The 13,527-nt window shown below is 35.1% G+C and overlaps 1 protein-coding gene across 4 annotated transcripts in view; it reads right to left on the reverse strand.

Annotated features, from left to right (window-relative positions):
* Positions 1-13,527, reverse strand: part of CEP120 (centrosomal protein 120) — an 89,856-nt gene that overhangs the window by 44,452 nt on the left and 31,877 nt on the right. For all 4 annotated transcript variants that reach the window (XR_002341873.1, XM_005661594.3, XM_003123877.4 and 1 more), the window contains 7 exons: positions 12,690-12,906; positions 11,425-11,599; positions 8,082-8,231; positions 6,718-6,900; positions 4,849-4,945; positions 4,594-4,746; positions 3,414-3,503 (listed from right to left, as the gene is read on the reverse strand). Coding sequence is in view for 3 of the 4 variants with exons in the window: in XM_005661594.3 (XP_005661651.1) it covers positions 3,414-3,503; positions 4,594-4,746; positions 4,849-4,945; positions 6,718-6,900; positions 8,082-8,231; positions 11,425-11,599; positions 12,690-12,906 (1,065 nt within the window). In the remaining variant the exon portion in view is untranslated. The remainder of the gene's footprint in view (positions 1-3,413; positions 3,504-4,593; positions 4,747-4,848; positions 4,946-6,717; positions 6,901-8,081; positions 8,232-11,424; positions 11,600-12,689; positions 12,907-13,527) is intronic.

A 13,527-nucleotide genomic window follows, 5' to 3' on the forward strand; every position in this document is an offset into this window, starting at 1 on the left:
AAACTATTTCAAAAAATTGCAGAGGAAGGGATACTCCCAAACTCATTCTATGAGGCCACCATCACCCTGGTACCAAAACCAGACAAAGATACCATAAAAAAAGAAAACTATAGGCCAATTTCACTGATGAACATCAATGCAAAAATCCTCAACAAAATATTAGCAAACCACATCCAACAATACATTAAAAGGACTGTACATCATGAACAAGTGGGATTTATCCCAGAGATGCAAGGGTTCTTCAATATCCGCAAATCCATCAGTGTGATACACCACATTAACAAACTGAAGAATAAAAACCATATGATCCTCTCAATAGACACAGAAAAAGCTTTTGACAAAATCCAACACCCATTTCTGATAAAAACCCTTCAGAAAGGGGGCATAACGGGAACCTACCTCAACATGATAAAGGCCATATATGACAAACCCACTGCGAACATCATTCTCAATGGTGAAAAGCTGAAAGAATTCCCTCTGAGATCAGCAAGAAGACAAGGATGTCTGCTCTCACCACTACTCTTCAACATAGTCCTGGAAGTCCTAGCCACAGCAATCAGAGAAGTAAAAGAAATAAAAGGAATCCAAATTGGAAAGGAAGGAGTAAAACTATCACTCTTAGCAGATGACATGACACTATACCTAGAGAATCCTAAAGACTTTACCAGAAAACTGTTAGAGCTCATCCACGAATTTGGCAAAGTCGCAGGATACAATATCAATATACAGAAATCGACAGCATTTCTATATTCTAACAATGAAAAAGCAGAAAAGGAAATTAGGGAAACAATCCCGCTCACCATCGCATCCGAAAGAATAAAATACCTAGGAGTAAACCTACGTAAAGAAACAAAAGACCTATACTCTGAAAACTACAAGCCACTGATGAAAGAAATCAAAGATGACACAAACAGATGGAAAGATATGCCATGCTCGTGGATTGGAAGAGTTAATATTATCAAAATGACTATACTACCTAAGGCAATCTACAGATTCAATGCAATCCTTATCAAATTACCAAGGACATTTTTCAAAGAACGCAAACAAAATATTTTAAAGTTTGTTTGGAAGCACAAAAGACCCAGAATAGCCAAAGACATCCTGAAAAAGAAAAACGGAGCTGGAGGAATCAGGCTCCCAGACTTGAGACTATACTACAAAGCAACAGTCATCAAAACTGCATGGTACTGGCACAAAGACAGAACTATACATCAGTGGAACAGGGTAGAAAGCCCAGAATTAAACCCATGCACCTACAGCCAACTAATCTATGACAAAGGAAGCAAGGATATACAATGGAGAAAGGACAGCTTGTTCAATAAGTGGTGCTGGGAAAACTGGACAGGCACATGGAAAAGAATGAAATTAGAACACTCCCTAACACCATACACAAAAATAAACTCCAAATGTATTAAAGACCTAGATATAAGACCAGACACTATCAAACTCCTAGAGGAAAACATAGGCCAAACACTCTCTGACATAAACGACAGCATCTTCTCAGATCCAACTCTCAGAGTATTGACAATAAAAAGAAAAATAAACAAATGGGACCTACTCAAACTTCAAAGTTTCTGCACAGCAAAGGAAACCCTAAACAAAGTGAAAAGACAACCCACAGAATGGGAGAAAATCTTTGCAAGTGAATCGACTGATAAGGGATTCATCTCCAAAATTTATAAACAACTTCTGCAAGTCCATACCAAAAAAAACAAACAAGCCTATCAAAAAATGGGCAGAAGATCTAAACAGACAATTCAGATGGCCAAGAAACACATGAAAAGATATTCAACGTCACTCATTATTAGAGAGATGCAAATCAAAACCACTCTGAGGTACCACCTTACACCAGCCAGAATGGCCATCATCCAAAAGTCTACAAACAATAAGTGCTGGAGAGGGTGTGGAGAAAAAGGAACACTAGTACACTGTTGGTGGGAATGTAAATTGGTGCAACCACTGAGGAAAGCAGTATGGAGATTCCTCAGAAAACTAAACATAGAACTACCATTTGATCCAGCAATTCTACTCCTGGGCATCTATCCAGAGAAAACCACAACTCGCAAACACACATGTACTCCAGTGTTCACTGCAGCACTATTTATGATAGCCAAGACATGGAAACAACCTAAATGTCCATCGACAGAGGAGTGGATCCAGAAGATGTACATAAACACAATGGAATGTTACTCAGCCATTAAAAAGAACGAAATACCAGCATTTTTAGCAACATGGATGGACCTAGAAACTATCATGCTAAGTGAAGTAAGCCATAGAGTGAGACACCAACATCAAATGCTTTCACTGACATGTGGAATCTGAAAAAAGGACAGACTGAACTTCTTTGCAGAATAGATGCTGACTCACAATCACTGAAAAACTTATGGTCTCCGGAGGAGACTGTTTGGGGGGTGGGGGGATGTGCCTGGGCTGTGGGATGGAAATCCTGTGAAATCAGATTGTTATGATCATTATACAACTACAGATGTGATAAATTCATTTGAGTAATAAAAAAAAAAATGGAAAAAAAAAAAAACAACACATGCTTCATCCAAAAAAAAACCAAAAAAACAAAAACAACAGAGATACTGCTAATAGGGCAACTGTAGAAATAAAATACAATCATAAAAAAATTTTTCAATGACTGAAAGAGTAGGAAAACGGAGAAAAAAAGAAACAAAGACTGTTCATGACAAATTGAAAACTGAAAGCAAGATAGTAGATTTAAACACAAGTGTGTCAATAATTACATTAGATGTAAATGGCCTAAAGACAGAGACCTGAAATAACTTCAAAGAATTTTCTAGTCCACACCATGGCCTGTCTCTTGGTCTGGTATAAGATACCACCTTCCCATTGCTTATCCTGTCCCACTTATAAATATTTCATTGACCACTATTTAAAGACTTAAATTTGGAAAATTTGAGACAAGCCTAATTTTTTTATTTTTTAGATTTTTTACTTAGTACTTGAATGGTAATAAATATTTAATTTTTGTTTTCTGGAGTAAGATCAGACGATCTCATGTTATCATTTTTAAAGATGTAATTTAATTTACGACTTAATCCTTAAAAGTTTTTGGTGGTTTTATGTACTTATAAATTATAATGTAATATTTATATATACTTAAATATTCTATTTTTCTACTTAGAAGATTTTTCTCGAGTATTCAGTTTTTCTATTTATTCACTTTTTGAACAGCTAACACATCTGCAGGGTTTAAAAACCAAAGAGTACAAAACACCTTACAGTAAAAACCCCTTCCCTCCTAAGCCCTGACCCATCCATCCACTTTATCAAGCCAATATAGAAACATTATTAATTATTCCTTCCAGAGATTTTCATTAATGCATATAGCAGATATTATCATTAATATTCTTCCTTTTCTCCTTCTATTTTCTAGAAGCTATTACCTTTTTCTTTACTAGTGATTCTCTCTCTCGGTCCCTTTTCTTCCATTCCTCTGCAAGAGCTTGCATGTGAGCCAGTTCTTTCTGCTTTAGCTACAAAAGTAAGAAAAATTAAGTTAAAAAAGAAACCCTAAATATTTAAAATAAACAAGTCAGTTGTTTTCAGTTAGATAATTAATAATGATAACAGATATATTTCTTTCAGGCATGCTATTTTATTTAAAACAAAACAGAGATGCCTGAAGCAAGTAATACCCATATGAGTATAATTCAGGACAGTATAAAGCTAATTAATGTTAAACTACTTTCCACCTCTCTTATTTAACAACTGATGATCCCAGTTTCCAGAAGGGTAACCTAAATGAGGGGTCTGAAATGCAAAGAAAACAAGTTCTTTTTTTTTTTTTTTTTTTTTTTTTTGGTCTTTTTGCTATTTCTTGGGCTGCTCCTGCGGCATATGGAGGTTCCCAGGCTAGGGGTCTAATTGGACCTGTAGCCTCCGGCCTACGCCAGAGCCACAGCAACGCGGGATCCAAGCCAAGCTGCGTCTGCAACCTACACCACAGCTCACGGCAATGCCGGATGGTTAACCCACTGAGCAAGGGCAGGGACCGAACCGGCAACCTCATGGTTCCTAGTCGGATTTGTTAACCACTGCACCATGACGGGAACTCCGAAAACAAGTTCTTAACCTCTGAATTCTAAGATTCATGCAGAAAGTTTAGAGGAATCCCTCTGAGTGGCTTTTGCTGTCACATTTGAGTAATTTTTATTCTCAATTTCCCCTCCCGTCTTTTTTTTTTTTTTTTTTTTTTTTTAGGGCCACACCTGCAGCATATGCAAGGGGCCAAATCAGAGCTGAAACTGCAAGCCTATGCCGCAGCCATAGCAACACTGCATCTGAGCCACTCCTGAGACCTACATCACAGCTTGTGGCAATGCTGGATCCTTAACCCACTGAGCAAGGCCAGGGTTCAAACCTACATCCTCCTGGACAATGTGTTGGGTTCTTAACCCACTAAGCCACAACTGGAACTCAATTTATTTTTTAAGAGTAGAGCATTCTTGAATTTCAAAGATTAGATAGGCTCCCCATGAAACAGAGAGCGAAAAGTCTACTGTGGAGAAGGATAATTATACTAAATAGATAAAAATAGTTTTAAACTAATATTTAAAAAGTAACCTGATTTTCAAAAATGTCTTCTTGCATCTCCTTCCACATTTCCAGCTCAAGTGCTGCTTTGTATTCTAAGGTTTCACGAGGCTCTGTCTGGATTTCTGAAGGACAAGGTGCTGGAGGGAGAGAAGATGGCTTTTGATGTACAGCAGATAATCCCTAAGATACAAATGAAAAAAGCATATTGAAACAAACATACTCATACACATAAACACATTAGGTCCACTTTAAAGAATAATTTCATAACATTCAATGAAATACCTGAGATGAATCAGAGACAAAAATCTCACGCATTTTTACTAGTCCATAATCTTCTAGAGTCACTGTGTAAGAAAGATCTATTATCCTGTTATTTGACCTAAAAATGAAATCAGAAATATCTTAAAACTGATGGAAACACTCTTGTATTATTTTCCCTTTTATTTCCCCAATTCTAGATCATTGAGTTGGTAACATTTCTTGCACCTGACATTTGCTGCTCAAAGTGTAACAGCTTCTATAGATTTCAAGATCTTCTACATACTTGATTTTATTTCATCACAAACACCATATTAAAAGTACACACCTATATATGTATTACAAAATGACCTGTAACAGGTATAGATTATTTTTAAAAACTGAAAAGTATAAAAGAGAGATTTTAAATCTCACTGCCCACAAGTAATTACTTCTAAAATTTAATTTCCTTCCTCTCTTTTTTACATACACACACACACACAGGTACTCATGAACGTTAAAAATCATAGTTTTGGCCTTTCTTCCCATTTACACAGGAGGATTTTCTCCTGTTTAATGGCAAATTCAAAAATGTAATTTTTAATGCCTATGAAACATACTAATGAGTTTACAGATTAAAATTTTAAAAACTTAGTAATTCCTCTACCATATACATAAATTATTCTGAACTCTTTCTACTTTTCTTGGGAGGAACACACTCATTCATAAATTTTTTATGGCTAAGAGCACTGTTTCAGGACTAATTCCTAGAAACAGCATGATTTTATACAATTTTAGTAATAATGAATACCCTTGTATCACACAACAGCATTTACCATTTTTCATTAAATAAAAAGACAAAATGTTAGAGGAAAATAACATTTTGGCAACAAAAACACATGGCTTTGTCTAAACCAAACTTGAATGAATGAATTCCACACAATCTGAACTCTTAATCAACTTCCACATTTTCTTCTAATCTCAGATTTCTCAAGAAATATATAAAGTAAAATTAAGCCCTATCATCTCTGAAATTTTCACTTAATAAACCTCTTAAAACTTCTGTCCACAAAGCAGGGCAACAAAAGTTAATATTCACAGCAAACCTCATTAAAATAACCTCAACAAATAATAATTATATTCTACTTATGATGACAGAAAAGAATGTTGATTTTAAAAAGAATTTTCAGTTAACCAGAATAACGGATTCTCTAAAAACCTGTTCCCAGATCTCCAAGTGAATAAAAGGCTTTACTAAACCCTTCACTCTCTGGAGGTGGCTATGAATGAGGAAGAGGAAGGGAAGAAATTTCAGTAAGAATTTTAGATCTCAGCTGTGTACTGGGCCAGATATTCTTTTGCATTCTTACTATACTTTAAGGTGAGTGAAATATAAAATTAAATTTAAATTTGTATTATTAAATATAAAAAGATCATTCAACAAATATATTATTTTGTCTAAAATACATGAAATCAAGTTTTTTCACTGTTGGCAATGAATTCCAGAGCAAAAAATACACTTATTTTTTTCAGGTGCCAAACAGTTGCAACATTCTCAAACTTGAGATAGGAGGCAAAAGTTAAAATATTTTTCAAGGAAAAAAAAAAAAGCCTCACTTTATAACCTTATAATTACATTATAAATTTGCCCTTGAATTATTAAATTAAAAAAAAAAATCCAACCCTGAACTTAAAACTGTCAGGCCAAAGAGAGGGAAGAGAAATACTTCCTCAACACTCTGAATAAATAAACACTCTGTGAGTGTTTAGTAGGTATCAGAAAGCTAAGGACCAAACTGGGATATAGCTCCCACAGGTCAGAGAAGAAAGATCAGAAACAAAATGACAAGAAAGGATAAAGTAGCTAATCAGAATAAAAAGCAAAGCTAAGACCAATTATAGGAAATACATTACCCTTGTGCTGCTATAATAGGCACGCATTCACTGTACGTTTGTCTCCAACACTGTTCACCATTAGAACCTAAAAAGCGAGTTTTTTCTGAAGACAAGATGTTAGAAAGTTGGATTCTGGCAATTCCCAGTAATAAATCTTTACTCATTTTATCCTTGTGCCATAATTCAACCAGCAATGGAATCCTAAGGAAAAAGAGAAACATGTGTTCATACCTATGAACTCTGAACTAAGGCTTCTTATACTGAAATTTCTAAATTCATTTAATAAGCCAAAGATGTTTTTGTTATCTGGAATGTAAAGGCTCAATTCCACGGTAACAAACAGAAAACACTACTACATTTTTTACACCTCTTTCTATGCAATGAAGAAAACACTTCAAACACTACTATTCCCACAAATGGTTACATGATGTTTACTCTTCATTCTTTCTCTTAAAATTCTTTCTGAGTCGTGATACTCTGAGAAAGTAAAAAGACATTTCACAGATCTCATTTTTCTCCACAAATCCATTTCAGATAGCTGGATGAATACCTCCATTTTATACAGATGAAAAAAACATAAAAAGCATATGATGGGAGTTCCCGTCGTGGCGCAGTGGTTAACGAATCCGACTAGGAACCATGAGGTTGCGGGTTCAGTCCCTGCCCTTGCTCAGTGGGTTAACGATCCGGCATTGCCGTGAGCTGTAGTATAGGTTGCAGACGCGGCTCGGATCCCGCGTTGCTGTGGCTCTGGCGTAGGCCGGTGGCTACAGCTCTGATTCAACCCCGAGGCTGGGAACCTCCATGCCGTGGGAGCGGCCCAAGAAATAGCAACAACAACAACAAAAGACAAAAAAAAAAAAAAGCATATGATGTATTATGGTCATTAAGAGAATCAGTAATAAAAACAGTTCATATTTATCTTCACCTATTATACTAGGAAAAAGCAAGGCTACTTTTCAAAGTTCCTCCATTACTCATATATTATTTTAAGCAAGTTCTAATATCCAAACACAGGCAAACAAGATACGAAAACCTAAAAAGAGCCTTCATATCCATATAAAACTTTATAGTGAAAGCACAAGTATCATAGACATTAATAGTTTGTTTCTACAGTCTCAAATACATAATAAACTGTTGTGGATTAAATATATAGAAATTCCTCTTAGTTTTTTTGTTTGTTGGGGTTTTGTTTTTGTTTTTGTTTTTTTTTTGGCTGTGCCCATGGCATACAGAAGTTCCAGGGCCAAGTGACCCAAGCCGCTGCAATGACAACGCTAGATCCTTAACCCGCCAAGCCGTAAAAAAACTCCCCTGTTAGTAAGATACAAATCTTCAAGAGCTGATTTGAGAAAATAATATACATATCATGCATCCATTACCTCAAGAAGGTATCCTGCAGCTGATGAGGCATTGTTGCAAAATCAAATGCACAGTAAGATTGGGGAAGAAAAACTTCCATGTTTTTCCGAACTTCTACAGGTGGATTAGTCATAATAGGAGCTGCACTTCCAAAGAAAGGATATGAGTACCTAGAATTTCAAAAAAACAAAATCTTACAGTTTGCAGATAAGGTTTAATAGTCCATTTTTAAAAAAAAGTATAATATGAATATTATGAGCAAACAGAATTCTTAAAAGAGACAAAGGGCACAAATACATTATAGTTTTACTCCTGTCACCAACTTTAAAATTATACAAGTATTTTCAGTATTGATATAAAAATTACAGAAATTATAGAGAAAATGCATATTTGGATAGCAAGAGTTTACAAAGTTGTTTTACAAGTCATCTTCCAATGATTCTCTGGAGAATTAGGAGAATTCTGATATTATGAAAGCAATGACACCATGTTAGGAAGAGATAGTGACTTTGATATATTCCAAATAAGAGAAAGATTTAGAAACGAAAATGTCTCCACTAAACTAAGACAGAGCTGCCACATGTTTAGTCGGAGTTCCTTGAAGGCACGGGTCCTATTTTTTTCATCTTTGCACTCCTAAGAACAAGTTTTTGTCATACAGTAAATTATCAAGAAATGCTTGCTGAATTTAATTTCTAAACCTTGTTTCCTTTATATAGTAATGTCCTGACTTTTTTTTTTTTTGGTTGCACCTGCGGCATGTGGAAGTTCCCAGACCATGGATCGAACCCATGCCACAGCAGTGACAATGCAGGATCTTTAACCTGCTGAGCCACAAAGGAAGTCCTATCCTGATTTTTTTTTTTGGCCTCACCCAGAGCATGCAAGATTCCCCAGGCCAAGGATTGAACCTGCACTGCAGTTGCAGGCTGTGCTACAGCTATGGCAATGCCAGATACTTAACCCACTGCACCACAAGGGAACTCCTCTGTCCTGAGTTTTTATGGGCTAAAAAATCTTAGTCAACCCCAAAAGCATTCATTCATATTTTGTTTTTGAACTGAGAATCAAAAATGAGGCAGCTCGAATATACTACAGATGAATCAAAGAGTGACATAAAACTTCTAACTTTCATCATAAATGCCACACCAGATTAAATAGAAGAATGCTTAACTACTGCTGAACTTATTTTGTATTTAAAGCCAAATATAACGATATAGTAATGCTTAAATTTCACCTTATATTTTGTTATTCATAAAGAAAACTAGAAATATAAACTCTACTACTGAAAACTACCTTTCCTGTAAGAAGAACCCTGTGCATACAACTCAATTCCTACATAATTACATACACTAAATTTAGGTCATCTCAGAGAGTTCATCCACTAGAAACTTATCCCCCTACTACACAAGCAGTGACTAAAAAAAGAAAAGAAGCAAACTCATTAAATTTTTTCAAATGTCAGTGTTTGTCTCACCAATTCCATTGGATAACTGCCAACCACAATTTCATACCAATGCAGAGCAGGATAATATAAAATTGATCAAACATCAAGTTAAATGCCCAACTTAAAAAAATGCTTTAAAATGCCTCAAAGACAGAAGCAGTCATCCTTTTTATCAAGTGATTTCCATAGAGAGTATTAAGTGCATCAGAACTATTTCTCTGGCAGGGGTTGGGATGGAAATGCTGTAAAATTGGGTTGGGCTGATCGTTGTACAAATATAAATAAAATATTGTTTAAAAAATAGGTTTTAGGTTTAGTACAATTAGAAAAAAAAAGGAACTATTTTTTGGGATAAATATTCTTTTCCCTTTCTTTGTCAAGTGAAATAGTAGCCTCACATATTGACATTTGTTTTCTTTTGTTTTGTTTTGGTGTACCATTTGTTTCTATTTACACGAAATTCTAGAAAACACACATTGTAGAGACAGCACAGCACTGACTGTCAGGGAGTAAAAATGAGAGGAGGTGACTGACTGCAAAGGGTGCCAAGGGAACATTTTCAGGTGATGGAGATTGCTACATGATGACCTTGGTGGGTGGGAGTTATACAACTGAATATATTTGTCAAAACTCGGAATTGTTGACCTTAAACTGAGGAATTTCGCTTTACATATAAATTATACCTGAGATGCATTTTTGAATCTCCTTCTTCACTAGGTTGAGCTCCTTTATTACATGGCCCATGTACCCCTAATACCTGGCAAATTGTTGGCATAATGTAGGCATTTAATGACTAAACAAGTGGCCCTACAGCAAGATGGAAACACAAAAACTAGTGTTAGTTCTTTCTAAATGGGCTTATTCAAGGCCATCCAATTTTAGATCATCCCTGTGCTTCTGGTCAGCATCAGCTCTAAGTATCCTAAGATCAATTTCTCTAGTAGCAGCAGAATAGAAAAAGGAATAGTGCTATGTTATCTAAACCCTGTAAGAAGAGCTATGTCTGGCCTTCAATTTTTAAATAAAAACAACACTTCAGTAATGATTCTCAGCCTCTAACATGAGATAAAATGTAGAACTTCAGCTGTGAAAGCCTTCCATGCTATGACTTCACCATCATGCTCTGTGCAGGTCCCTCTGATTCTATCCATTATTCACGCCAAAGCTCAGATGATTTTGGAAACAACTTGACAAGGAAGCAAAGAAAATTCAGATACAAGTAGGAGCTGACTGGCACATCTGAAAGACAGATATGCCTCAAATCATAGCAGCAAACAACGAGTAGTTGCCTACATTCCTGGAAATGGCAATTGAAGATGATACAGAGATTTTCATTTTAATCACATAAAGACCAGTAACTTTATTACAAACGCTAATGTCCGTTACAAAGTAATTTATGAGAAGCTAAATACTCCAAACTAAAACACATTAGTGTATTACATTTAATACAATAATTAAATGTAAATTGTGTAAAGCCATGTAACTGACTGAAATACATATTTTAATTAAACTGAACGATGTGGACACATAGTTCATTAGGTATGGTATCTAGAGTCACAGTTTAAAAGGTAGATATTAGGAATACAACCCCCCATTATTACACAGTTTTAGAGAAATATCAGAGACTATACTTCCATTAGTTTAACCTATGGCACCTTTTCCAGAAACAACACATTTTAAGTTCAAGAGTCAGTGCATTTTAAATAGGACCACTAACAAATTATTTTAAATGCCTACAATTATTAGAATAGGCAAGACTGTCATCTCTCATATCACCAATGCCACCCAGTTTAAAGTCAATGGAACATAGCCTTACCCCCTTTGGGCCACTGATTTAATTTGACAAATGTTATTACAACTTCTTTGGTGGCATTTCTCCTCAGAAAATAATACTTTGAAACAAAATCAAATCACACCTTAATATACAGTTGATTGGAAAACCAACTTCCAAATCATGGATACTCCTTAAGTCTATTGAAAAGCAAAAATGATGTGATGTTGCAGGAACAGCAATCTTCTGTCCTGAAGCTGTTTCTGAAGCCATAGGTGTAGTTACTGGCTGGGCCTGTGAAGCCGGTACAGAACTGATAGCTAAAATGAACATAAAAATTAAAATAAAAAAAAAAAAAAAAGAAATTCCATTTGCTAACAGTTTCTCTTAAGTTATTCAGGTAATTTAAAACTATCATCTCATTTATCTTCAAATAAGGAATCTATTTGATTGTATAAATACATGAATTGAGACATAACCTTCTCAATGTGATTTGACCAAAATTACGTAGCCTTTAATTCCCATTACAAAACTGTGTAAATAAGAGTTTACTCTCAACGTATACTGCAAAACATAAAAGCATACAGTACTGATGCAGTAATGTACGACAGCAGCAGATGCTAATTTACTTCTAAGATGGAGTAACAAAAAACTTAATATTTGAGACTTTCTGCAGGTATAATTTAAGAAGGAGTAACAAAAAACTTAATATTTGAGACTTTCTGCAGGTATAATTACATCACTTTTTAAAAAGTAGTTTGGTTATTTGAGGTACATATGACATAGACTAACAAAAAACTAACACTTGAAAAGACAGAAGTACCTAGTTCAACCCAATCACAAAATAGAAGTGTTTAGTGAATGGCCCAAGTCATACAGCTACTCAGTGACAGAGCTGTAACTTGCACCCAAATGTCTAACTCCTAATCCACCACTATTCTAATCACTTACACTACTAAATTTAACTGTAGATCCTTATGTTACAGATGGAAAAAATTTTAAAATACCAGATAAATATGCATTCTCAGACTGTCTCAACTTTGAGATCAGAAATGATTACTATCAGTTTACTATAGGAAGCAATTAGTTCTTTTTCTCTAAAATGCCAAAGAATTCAAGATATCCATGAGTTCGCTAAAAATCAGTTTGAAACTACTATGCTTCTTTAATTTCTTTTGAATAAGCTACTATTTCTAGGATGAAAGTAGATGAAAAATTTTCTTACCTTTTAGCAAGTTTCACGAAGTTAAATAAACTGCAGTTACTTTAAAGTGATTTTTTTTTTCCCCCACTGGCACACACTACTGGCTCTTTAAAATATTTACTTAGAACCCATGAAAACTCTCAGTCATTTATTATTAGATGGCTGAAAAATCTATACCTAGAGGATCTATAAAAAGCATATCTTACCCTTTGGATGTGGTTTTGTGTCCTTATCGTACTGTAAGCTTTCCACTTCACTTTCTGTTGCATCATCTTTTGTTGGAGGTGACTGGTTGTGAGGTGGGACAGGGGACACGCTTGGAGATTTTGCCCCAGTATGTGTCTTCTCCTTTATGGGGGTTAAAACTCTCTTCTTTGAATGGTGTGGCTCATGTTCATTCTGGGTCTTTAATTCAATTAAAGACTAAAAACAATTTTTAAATAAAGTATAATTTGCAAAGAACTTTCCTTCATACTTAAGCAAAAAAATGTGATGTTGTTTTTTAAAAATATAAGCTTCCTTTCCCCGTTTGGATATTCCTAGTCTATTTTTCTTCATAATTTGCCAATTTTCTTATAGCATCTAGGACCAGAAAAAGGAAGATTGAACAGGAAGGAAATATGATATCCAGAGCTCAGCATCAAAATGCATCCTAATGTGTAAAAATGGATATTCAATAGAAGAAGTCAGGCATAGGAGTTACTGGGAATGGCTATTTCTATCAAGGCAATACAAAGGAGGACTTTATTGCTAAAAAACAAACCAAAAACCAAAAACCCAGATATCTAGTATGATTTTCTTCCTTTGCTCTACTACCCTCTAAAAATACATGAATATATGTCTTTTTGAGCTCTCACTTCTCTTCACAACCTACCTAAAAATTAGTTCTTTAAAAGAACAGGACCCTAAAGATGACTCTGGGGCTATATATAATTCAAAAACAGATACGTTCAAATAAATGCCTGTCTCTATTGCCTTGAGGCAGTATGAGAACTATGAAGCACTGATGAGCCAAGAACCTTATTTCAGCTAAGGCTGAGTCAA

This window comes from Sus scrofa, chromosome 2 (genome assembly GCF_000003025.6).
Source record: "Sus scrofa isolate TJ Tabasco breed Duroc chromosome 2, Sscrofa11.1, whole genome shotgun sequence".
NCBI classification, from domain to species: Eukaryota; Metazoa; Chordata; class Mammalia; order Artiodactyla; family Suidae; genus Sus; species Sus scrofa.